Source organism: Bison bison, unplaced genomic scaffold, assembly GCF_000754665.1.
Source record: "Bison bison bison isolate TAMUID 2011002044 unplaced genomic scaffold, Bison_UMD1.0 scf7180017864471, whole genome shotgun sequence".
Classification (NCBI taxonomy): Eukaryota; Metazoa; Chordata; class Mammalia; order Artiodactyla; family Bovidae; genus Bison; species Bison bison.
Genome location: NW_011495032.1, coordinates 20,146,839 through 20,158,357, shown reverse-complemented (window position 1 = coordinate 20,158,357; position 11,519 = coordinate 20,146,839). Strand labels below are relative to the sequence as shown.

General features: G+C 36.5%; 1 protein-coding gene across 4 annotated transcripts in view; it reads left to right on the top strand.

Moving 5' to 3' along the window:
• SF3B1 (splicing factor 3b, subunit 1, 155kDa) overlaps window positions 1-11,519 on the top strand; it is a 60,795-nt gene that overhangs the window by 28,920 nt on the left and 20,356 nt on the right. For 2 of the 4 annotated variants that reach the window (XR_827132.1, XM_010860898.1), the window contains exons 3-7: window positions 5,555-5,721; window positions 7,365-7,469; window positions 7,826-7,940; window positions 9,783-9,862; window positions 10,916-11,086. Coding sequence is in view for 3 of the 4 variants with exons in the window: in XM_010860898.1 (XP_010859200.1) it covers window positions 5,555-5,721; window positions 7,365-7,469; window positions 7,826-7,940; window positions 9,783-9,862; window positions 10,916-11,086 (638 nt within the window). In the remaining variant the exon portion in view is untranslated. Of the gene's footprint in view, window positions 1-5,554; window positions 5,722-7,364; window positions 7,470-7,825; window positions 7,941-9,414; window positions 9,477-9,782; window positions 9,863-10,915; window positions 11,087-11,519 lie in introns of those variants that run through there. The other 2 variants (XM_010860900.1, XM_010860899.1) reach the window with 2 other exon arrangements.

Below are 11,519 nucleotides of genomic sequence, written 5' to 3'. Positions count from 1 at the left end.
CAGCCATAGGTTTACCCATGTCCCCTCCCACGTGAACATCCCTCTCACCTCCCTCCCCAGCCCACCCTCTAAGTTGTTACCTAGCCCTGAATTTCCTGAGTCATGTAGCAAATTCCCATTGGCTATCTATTTTATATATATCCATACATTTTTCAGTGTGTGTCTCTAAAATATAAGGACTTTTAAAAATACCATTATTAAGAAAGGGGGAAAAAACCATTATTGGGAGTTCCCTGGTGGTCTAGTGGTTAGAATTCAGCTCTTCCACTGTGGTGGCCTAGGTTCAATCCTTGGTTGAGGATCAGAGATCCTGTATGCTGCATGGCACTGCCAAAAAAAAAAAAATCTGTTATTAAACCTAAGATTAATAAAATATCCATCAGTGTTTGATTTTGCTGATTGCCTTATAAACATTTTTTTACAATTCATTTGAATTAAATTCCAAATAAACTTCGTATATTGTAATCTTAAATCTGTATGTTCCTCCTTCATGTCTTTTTATTTTTTCTTGCAATTAACTGGTTGCAGTACCTTTGTCCTGTATGGTTTCCCACAGTCTGGAGGGAAAGGAGAAAATGGCAATAAAAACACAACTCCCTGTTAGACACTCCCACCACGGCTGTGACAGTCAAGGTGTCAGGAGGCCCACAAGCAAGGAAAGCTCCAAGAAAATTAATGGCTTTTGGAAAGAGTACAGTTCTGAAATAATACTTCAGGTTTTGGTTAGACTAGCCAAGGCAAGGAAGTCTAACAAAGGACTTGAAAATTCAAGTGCCCTTCCCACTCTAACTTTGCTAAATCACTGTAATCTCGTTGGACTCTTTTTGACCTTGTAGACTGGAGCTCTCCAGGCTCCTCTGTCCTTGGGATTCTCCAGGCAAGAATACTGGAGTGGGTTGCCATGCCCTTCAGGGGGTCTTCCTGATCCAGGAATCAAACAGTGATTGAACCCTTGTGTCTAGTCCATTGGCAGGTGAGTTCTTTACCACTAGCGCCATAATGGCAATGAATATACTCACAATTTTCTAATAAGCTTTATTGCTGCCGGCAATTTTTTTTTTTTTGACTCCTACTGATAGACATACCTTAAAACGGAAATACGAACTTAAGAAAAACCCTGTTCTTGACAGATTATCCTCTAGAATCATCCTTTAGTGAGTCTCTTGCAGGCTCTTTGGTAAATACCAGTCTAATACTTAACTAGTACTTTGATTCCCACCCCCCCCCCCCAGGTCTTTGTTTGTTTGTTTGTTTTTTAACCACTTCCAGAATATGCCAGCTCTGGGGATTTGAAGAATCATGCATCATTTTAATTTTAGGATTCCAAATCTACCATCAGGATAGGGAATTTCTACTTCTTTTTTCTTTTCTTAAAAAATTTTATTGGAGTGTAGTTGATTCTACTTTTATCTGTTTTTAAACTTTCAGCATTAATAACCAAGAGTGCTATCACAGAAGCCTCCTTCCCCCTTGATAGATTTTACTGAAGATAGGGGTAGGGTTAGATAGAGAACAGAAATGAGGTGCTTATGCAGATAATTTAGAAATCCATATTAGATGTTTATATCTCCTGATACCCTTTAATGCCATAAAACTGGGATTTTATAATTTCATGTATCCCAGCTTTTCTTCATTTTACTGTTTCCTTAATTTCTCTCCCGTATTGTATTGGTCAAAATTCTTCTGTTATACAGAATAATTCATTTCTCCTCTGTTCTTAAACTTGCTCAAGTAAACCCACAAAAAGGGCTCCAAAAGTTTCTTATAAAATGAAGCATGTATTTGCTCTAAGACTCAGCAATCATACTCACAGGTTATTTACTCTGGGGGTGTTAAAATCTGTGTTCACACAAAAACCTGTACACTAATGTTTACAGCAGCTTTGTTTGTATCTCTGCAAGCTGCAAACAACTTGAATGCCAGTCAAATAAAGAATGGATAAATACCCTGTGGTACGGTGGAGTACAGCTTGGTAATAAAAAGACATACACTATTGATATGCACAACGTGAAGACTGGAATACTTACTTACACCTTGTGGTGGATTAAGAGTGCTAGCTCTTGGCAGTCACATACGTGACCATTAGGAGGTCCCAATCTTTTGTCCAATCTCTAGCAGACAGTATCCATTTTTCTTTATTTTTACATCTGAATGTCTTGAATTATAGAGATTCTAAATTGGAAGGGGATTAGGTGGTAATAGAGGATTTGTTCACGTTGGTCATAATTGAACTAGAGCTAGATTAGCATAAACATTTCCTTCTTTGCCTCCTCACATCCTTTTTTTAATATTTTAGATCTCTGGTTATTCTTCTTTTGGGTATGTTCCACCTCACTTTTTTTCATACTTGTTGTTTGAGTGGACTCCGGGAGTTGGTGATGGACAGGGAGGCCTGGCGTGCTGCAGTTCATGGGGTCGCAAAGAGTTGGCCACGACTGAGTGACTGAACACAACTGAAGAAGTCTTACGTGTTAATAATTTGCTGTCTGAAATTATCTATTTGCTTATTTTTAGTCAGTTCCTATTTAAGAAAGTACAGGAGTACTTGTGTACCAGTAGCTGTAATATAGTGTTAGGTAACTTTGAAAATAAAGAGTTAAAGACAACTTTTTTGTCTTTCCCAGAGATGTAGAGTGTAAAATTTGAAAGCTGTGGTATTTTATAAACCTTCGCTGGAGAGACAACTTTGAAAAATTACTTTCAGAGACTTCTATTATGAAATGTAATACAGGAAAGTGTAGAAAAAAAAATGTACTGAACACAGTGTAACCCATTGCCCAACTTTACCAATTCTTAATATTTTGCTATAATTGTTCCACAATAAGACAACTGTTGCTAATCAGTAAAGACATAAAATCAGTAGGTAAAATTCAGTAGATGACAGTTTGTGAATAAACATATTATCCAAATAAAGGGATAATAGTTGGTGAAACCTTACAACGGAAAAGTTCTTTAGAGGGGAAATAAAGCTGTCTGTGATGTAAGTTGGGGACTGAGCATGCTGCACAATGATAAGTATAGTGTGATGCAGTTTTTATGAAACAGTGCCCCTTTCTGGTTTTTCATTTGTATATCACCTAGAGGAAAATATAAAATTGGTGATTTTGGTGAGACTGGGATGGGCTGCAAATGGAGAGGTATTGGGCTAGGTATGAGTTTCCTGATAATGTGGAAGCATGGGTTCATACACTGGAGGTTCTGATTTAGTGTATTTGAGGCCTAGGAGTCTGTTCTTGTAACAGATTCCTCAGGTGATTTTGATGTAAGTGGTTAGTTAGTAGACTATACTGATGCTGTGGAGAGGAGATTGCAGACTATTTGGCTGGCGCGATTAACCCATTTGTGTTTATTGCCTGAGTCCTGATGACAGTAGCATTTATGGTTCTTTAAAAAAAAAATACTTTCAAAAATGATACATGCACCTAGTGGTGGTGGTTTTTTATTTTTTTAAACCGTAAACATTTCTGAAATGGGAATGTTCAAAAAGGAAAAAATGAGAATAGATCTCCACTCATCCTTGAGCCAATTTTACTAATCCCTGAGAGAGTTCTTTGTATTATATCAGGAGAAAAAGTGTTCTGGGGGGCAGGGGGGATCTAATATGGGTTAAAGCTTTTAAATATATACATAAATATATAAACAACAGTAGAGAGAATAGTTGGAGAAGGCAATGGCACCCCACTCCAGTACTCTGGCCTGGAAAATCCCATGGATGGAGGAGCCTGGTAGGCTGCAGTCCATGGGGTCGCTAAGAGTCGGACACAACTGTGCGACTTCACTTTCACTTTTCACTTGCATGCATTGGAGAAGGAAATGGCAACCCACTCCAGTGTTCTTGCCTGGAGAATCCCAGGGATGGGGGAGCCTGATGGGCTGCCGTCTATGGGGTCGCACAGAGTCGGACACGACTGAAGCAACTTAGCAGCAGCAGCAGCAGCAGCAGAGAGAATAGTAAAATGAATCAGTCCACTCAGATGACGATATTTCTGTTTGTGGTTAATTGTGATGGAGGCCGTTGGCTGCCTGGGCTCCTGTAACAGTTTTGAGGGGAGAAATGCAGGAAAAACAAGTGGGGGTGGTAGTGCTCTGATACACTATAAGAGATTCGTTTACAAACTGGGGCTGCTAATTTCAGTATTAACTCTATTGCCTTATTTTGAGTTTCTGAGACTTGCTCCCGCACGCTGTGCCTTGGACTAGATAATATTATTGCATTTTCTACTTTAAACCACACACATCTTGAAGACTTAGAGAGGGTTTTCTCCCTTAGCTGGGGGTGGGGGTTAGGCATTTATTTGTACCACTTGAATTTTTTCCTTTTGATGCTTGCAAACTAATAAATGAGTGTTTCAAAAGTGCCTAGTATCAAAGGACTAGTTCAGTTGAAGGTAATGAGCTAGCAAGAAATGCCTGTTTGTGAGGTCACAGATCGCTGGCAGTGGAAACGCTTTTTTCTTTACACACCTATAGATTATTAAGATTATTAAAATGAAACATCAGTTTGTAATTTAAAGTTACCTGGTGTCAGGAAAGACTTTGAAAAAAGGTTGGAAGTCTAGTCTGTATTTAAAGGAGACTGAAGAGACATGACTATATGCAGTGTGTGGTTCTTGATAGGATCAGGAAACAAGAGAACATGTTACTAGGATGTGAAGGATGTTACTAGGATGATTGGGAAATTATCATGATTTAGATAATTGATGGAGATATGAAATTAGATTATAAGATGATGAGTTAAAAATTAGCAAAGCAGTTAAGAGTTGATACTTCATTCACCACATGTGCATCTTCTGAATGTCAGACCTATGGATAGACACAGTGCTTGGGGGACTCATTGAATGCTTAAGTGTTTCATGCTCATTATGTCATTTAATCCTTAAAACGAAACTCTCTGTTGTAGGAAACTGAGACACATAGATCAGTGTATTAGTAGGTAAAGAGCCTTTAAGGCATACATTTTTAATTTAAAGCTCAGACTGTAAGTCATAAATCTAATGTGATGGTGGTTGCAGCCAAACTGTAGGGCTCTGTATTACATGCTTAAGAATTTAGATTTTATCCTTTGTTATTTTACTATTGAAGATGTTTAGGTTTTTATCTCGGAACTTGTTAGGAATGCAGAAACTTGGGTCTGATCTAGGCCTTTTGCATTCTAACAAAATCAGAACACACAGACGATTTGTTGCACATTTGAGTTTGAGACCCACTCTCTACAGTACTGTTTTTACCTTTCTAGTAGTGTTTAAATAATCTTAAGTGTTGTTCTTGCTCCCTAATCAATGTCACCAGGATTCTTTCAGTTGGGAAAGGTTAAAATTTAATGGTAGTTTAATAAACTTTGGCAAGCTGTTTTTAATGTAAGAGTAACTTGTAGTTGATAAAATAGGATTTCTTTTGTGTGCATAAGTACCTTCTGTTGAGGTGGAGATATTTTAAATTTATTAAAAATCAATACTTTTTATGGTTATTTTGATAATACCCAGTAGAGAAATGTATTATGTTGAGTGCTGTTTGGAAAATGAGACTAAGAAAATCTGTGTTTATTTTCTTACAGATATTGAAGCACAGATCCGAGAAATTCAAGGCAAGAAGGCAGCTCTTGATGAAGCTCAAGGAGTGGGCCTTGATTCTACGGGTTATTATGACCAGGAAATTTACGGTGGAAGTGACAGCAGGTTTGCTGGATATGTGACATCAATTGCTGCAACTGAACTTGAAGATGTAAGTTTCGTAGTATACAAAAAGTCCTAGCATTTTTTTGTTGGAGAGCAAGAAATATAAATTTTCTGGTTGGAGTCATCTGGTTTAATCTCAGAAGACATTTTGGAGATTGAGAAATCTTTTCTTTGGGAGGCTAAAACTGTTGAAGGTGTCTTTCTCTTCTAAGACTTCTGGAAGTGCTCAGTTCTGACTCTTATTTTAAAACTAGTTTATTTAGCAAAGCACCTGGAAATCATTAACCATTGTAAAAGTAACCTACTGAGTTATTGTTACCTACTGAGCTCTATCTGGAGGAGCCCTGTAAGAAGTGATTTCATTGTAAATGGCTTGTGACCTCTGATATTTGCTTGATACTGTTTTTTTCTCCCTTGGTATCTTAATATGAATGAACTGTTTCTTGGTACTGACATTAATGGGCTTTTTCGAGCCTGTTTTAGTTAACTCTGAAGGATGATTACCTCTCATTTTGAAACACATCTCTTAAAGTATTTTCATATATTCCACAGAGCTTATATCTTGTCAGACCATCCCAAACATCCAAATTTGGTGAATAGCTTATCACTTTTGTGTGATTCAGTAACCTGTGTATATAGATTGTGAAACTTATTGTTTTTATGAAATTCAAGCCATATTTTATTTTATAGTTAGCACCTTTTTTAAAGAAAAATTTTTAAGTGCCAAAGCAAAGTTTGTAGAAGCCAGTCAGGCCTCTTTGCGTATCATACCTTAATGGTAAGAGGCAGTAATGGCTCTGTGTTCCAAAAGCTGATTAGGAAATTGTTTTTTCAGTTTTAAATAAAATAAATGACGTGTTAAGATCTTCTTGAGATCTCCCTGTTGTGGCACTTCTTACATTAGTAAAATAATAATATAACATTATTCTGTCTAAACACAGTAATACTATTAGGGAAATACATTTAAAATTAATTACATTTTACTTTTTTCTGTGGTTAAACCATGTTTTTTAAAAAAGAGTTAGACCAGGAAACTGGAGAATTCTAAAGAAGCTGTTTGTAGTTTCCAAATCTGAAAAACAAATTTAATCATGCCCACTGAGAGTCCCTTGGACTGCAAGGAGATCCAACCAGTCCATTCTGAAGGAGATCAGCCCTGGGATTTCTTGGGAAGGAATGATGCTAAAGCTGAAACTCCAGTACTTTGGCCACCTCATGTGAAGAGTTGACTTATTGGAAAAGACTCTGATGCTGGGAGGGATTGGGGGCAGGAGGAGAAAGGGATGACAGAGGATGAGATGGCTGGATGGCATCACCGACTCGATGGATGTGAGTCTGAGTGAACTCTGGGAGTTGGTGATGGACAGGGAGGCCTGGCGTGCTGTGATTCATGGGGTCGCAAAGAGTTGGACACGACTGAGCGACTGAACTGAAGTGAGAAAAATGAAATGCTCACATTTTTCTAGTCCATATATAACTTTGACTTCCACAGAAAGCAGTCCTTATTGAATCTTTTTAAGAGTATAGAAAACTATATTTAATTGTTTTAATAGTTTTTTGAGTTGAACAGAAAACCCAAGTGTTAACAAGTTTTATCATACTGTATTTTGATTTCATATTGAATCTCTATGTACTTTCTAGTTTCTAAGTTCTGACATTTCTTGGTTTTGGGGGGGCATTCCATTGCAGGATGACGATGACTACTCATCATCTACAAGTTTGCTTGGTCAGAAGAAGCCAGGATATCATGCCCCTGTGGCATTGCTTAATGATATACCACAGTCAACAGAACAGGTAACTTAAAGATTAAACCAGAGTTTATTTGGATAAAGAAAAGTGAATGTCTCAATTCCCGGGGAAACTCATTTATTTTATGAGTCAAGTTAATATTTTGAGGAGAGTTGATTTGAGAAAATGAGAAATAGTTAGGTTATAAAGGTGATAATTTCATGAAGGGGATTGAGGGGATTGAACTATGGAAATTTCTCATATGCCTTACTTTCTCATAATAGCATTTATGTGAGTATTGATACAGAATATTAGTAGGCATTTATTAAGCATTTTTATGTTTTATAATGTTCTGACTTTTGTTTGTGGTTTTGTTTGGTTATTTAATAAGTGAATATTAAGTGAGACATACCTCTTTTCAGTATGATCCATTTGCTGAGCATAGACCTCCGAAGATTGCAGATCGGGAAGATGAATACAAAAAGCACAGGCGGACCATGATAATTTCCCCTGAGCGTCTTGATCCTTTTGCAGATGGTAATTCTTTCCCACTTTTCTATAAGTATTCAGAAATTTATTTGTGTTAAGTTGTCTTTAGCCCTTTGATTTTTTTTGGCATGCTTATGAATTTGCTTTTCTTTTTTAAAATCCCCCTTACTATAGATTTGTGTAGATTTGGTTGAAGTCACAGATGCCATATTCTTCATCTTTATAATGCCAGTTTTCTTTCCAGGTAGAAGGACAAGAAACTAATGAGCCCATGCCATAGAAACGCAAAGGGTTAAAGGTTTTTCTTTTACTTTTGTTTTTGGGTACGCTTTCTTTACTTTGAACAAATGTGTTTTTCTGCTCAAGATACTTTCAAATTATTGAAAGTTTTCATCCCAAATCTAGATTTTTAGGATTGTTAACTTTTGAGAAACTGTTTCCACATTAGAGCTCCCCCCATGTTGCTCTAAATATAGTTTAATAAATGCACCTACTTTGCTCTAAGCAAACTTAAAGTTAAAACAGAAGTATGTATACAAAGACTTTGATATTTTTAATAGTTGGAGTCTGTTTTGCTGATTTTAGTGTGCAGGTCAGCACAAGGGGCATAGTGAGCCTGATGGATGCTTTCCTCAGGTGAGTGAGTTTCAAAATCAAAATTAGGTGCCTGTTTTTTAAAATTAGATTCTGCTGCAGGTTTATAAATTAGACTTTCAGCCTGCATGAATTAGTAGGGATATTCTTTTTTTACTTGCATAATTGTAATTGATTTAAACATGTATGTCAGAATTCACAGGCCCATACTAACTGTCCTTAATTTCTTTCCTACAGCAGTACTGCTATATGCCAGTCCTGTCTGCATTCTTAAGGGTGCAGTTCAACACATCCTCTCTAGATTATGGTGAAAAAGTATTCCAAAGGAAGTCTTATCAGAGCTAGTGTCAGAAAGAATGACACTATCAATTGGGCATGATCTTCAGCATAGGAAATGTCTTAGAATTTTATTATATTTTCCTAAATTATGATGCTATACTACTTGTATAGCTAATTATCACATTTCTAAAACATCGTGTGCCTCTGTGAATCTTGTATTGTTTCATTTGGGCTTCTTTAAGATATTTCAAAGTTTGAAAAGCAAATACTGAAACTTTAACCAAGAGACTAACACATCTCTTTGTACACCACTTTTTTTCTATATGCATCATAATAACTGGTAGAAGTAATATATTTTAAGTAATATGTTTCCAGTTGTTATTTATACTTCCTAAGAAGATAAAAATATGTTTCTGGGTCAACAAAACATGGAAAGCCCATGAAGCCCTTTTTAGTAACATGACATCAGAATAAGATTAGAGGTATATTTTTTAAAGTCAGATTTTCTAAACTATAACTGTTGTAGAACATTGTATGAAGAACTTATCTAGTCGTAGTTACTTGTAGTCAGGATTTTAACAGCTTGCAACAGGTAATGTTTTGAATATAAATATCTTTCCAAAGTGTTACTAATGGTAAAGAGATAATTTTCTAGGCTTCTATTCTGCTGCTTGAAGTCAGAACTGCTGATGGAGACAAAGGCACGAAAGTGTACGTATTCCGGATTAGCAACCCAGGAACCCATCACTTCTGAAGACACTAAACTGTGCTGTCATTTTGTTTTTATATGCATTAAAATCTTTGTTTTAAACTGCTGTAGATATGTTTGTGTTCAAACAGGTTAAATTGATCAGCAAACTCAATAAAAAGTAAGATGTATAATTATTAAAGTTTTTCATCAAAAAATAAATTAAAGATTATGGAATAATGTAATATTAGAGCAGGGCAGATAAATCAATTGAACCTAATTATCTTTTATTTATTGTACTCTTGTCCTGTTGCTGTTCTTTTCTGCAGGAGGGAAGACCCCTGATCCTAAAATGAATGCTAGGACTTACATGGATGTAATGCGAGAACAGCATTTAACTAAAGAAGAGGTCTGTAAACCTGCTTTTTATTTTCATGGTGTTGGAAGAATGTAAAAGAAGTTGAGATTGACAGACTTTTATATTTCCTTTTTTATTTGCTGCACAAATATTGCTTACTTTATTACTGTTACTGTTAATAAAAATTAAGTTGAGAAAGAACCTTATGCAGAATTCTGCTGCTGCGGCTAAATCGCTTCAGTCGTGTCCGACTCTGTGCGACCCCATAGACGGCAGCCCACCAGGCTTCCCCGTCCCTGGGATACTCAGGCAAGAACACTGGAGTGGGTTGCCCTTTCCTTCTCCAATATATGTGTACACATATATATTTTATAGAGGACATATCTGTGGGGGCTATTAACGGTATGTCCCTGAAGTCACTGTGTAAGGGAAAAGTCAAATAGTGAAATCATTTTTTTGAAAAGCCTCTTATTCCACAAAATTCAGTTTGAATATGTGTGGAAATTCAGTTTGAATATTCTGATGAGTTCCTGCTGGCCTGCAGAGATTGCTCTGTTTTAATACTTAGTCTTTGTAATTTTATTATGAATATATAATAGATTTTGGGGTTGTAGAACTCCATATATCTAATGGAGTTATAGAACTCCACTTTAAAATCACAGGGTAAATTAAATGTATCTTTGTTATGACCATACTATATATAATACTTCATAGTTACAATTACAATAAAATTTTGAAAATTTATCACTCTTCCAACTTAATAGTCTTAATTGCTATTTTTATAAGTTTTACTTGAAGTGTTTTTCAGTGGAAGCATTTTGGTTTGCTACCATTGACTGAAGATTTTACTTCATTAACTATATTTAAAGCAGTGCTCTCTATGTAATACGTTCCATATTTGCTCATCTATTATATAAAAAGACAGTGTATAAAGCTTGAAAATACAGGAAAGAGAGGTAAAATAAGGAATGGAAATACCAGTAGCATAGAAAGGAGAATGAGTGAAGAATAAAATGGTGTTAGGTAGAAATAACTGTACTAATGGCATGAAAATATATTGAAAGTGTTTTAAAGATGCTCACTGTTTATTTGTGTATTTTTCAGAGAGAAATTAGGCAACAGCTAGCAGAAAAAGCTAAGGCTGGAGAATTAAAAGTCGTCAATGGAGCAGCAGCATCCCAGCCTCCCTCAAAACGGAAACGACGTTGGGATCAAACAGCTGATCAGACTCCTGGTGCCACTCCAAAAAAGCTATCAAGTTGGGATCAAGCAGAGGTAATTTCTTTTTATTTTTTATTGTTACTATTTTTAATTTATTTCTCTCATGGAATATATTGGTCTGCTTTTGTTGCCTTAACAAGATAACCTCAGACTGGGTAGCTTAAACAAGAGGCATTTATTTTCTCACAGTTCTGGGGGCTTGAAGATCAAGGTGCCAGCAGGGTTAGTACCTAGTAAGAGCTCTCCTCCTGACTTGCAGATGTCTGCTTTCTTGCTGTGTCCTCATGTGGCCTTTGCACACGTGGAAGAGCGAGGGAGCTCTGGTGTCTCTTCTCTGCCTGTAACGACACCAGTCCTGTCAGGTTAGGGTTCAACCTTGTGACCTCATTTAACCTAATTACCTCACTCAAGGTTCAGTCTCCAAGTACAGTTAGAGCAAGGATAAGGGCTTCAACATGACTTCTGTGGCAAACAGTTCTATTTATAA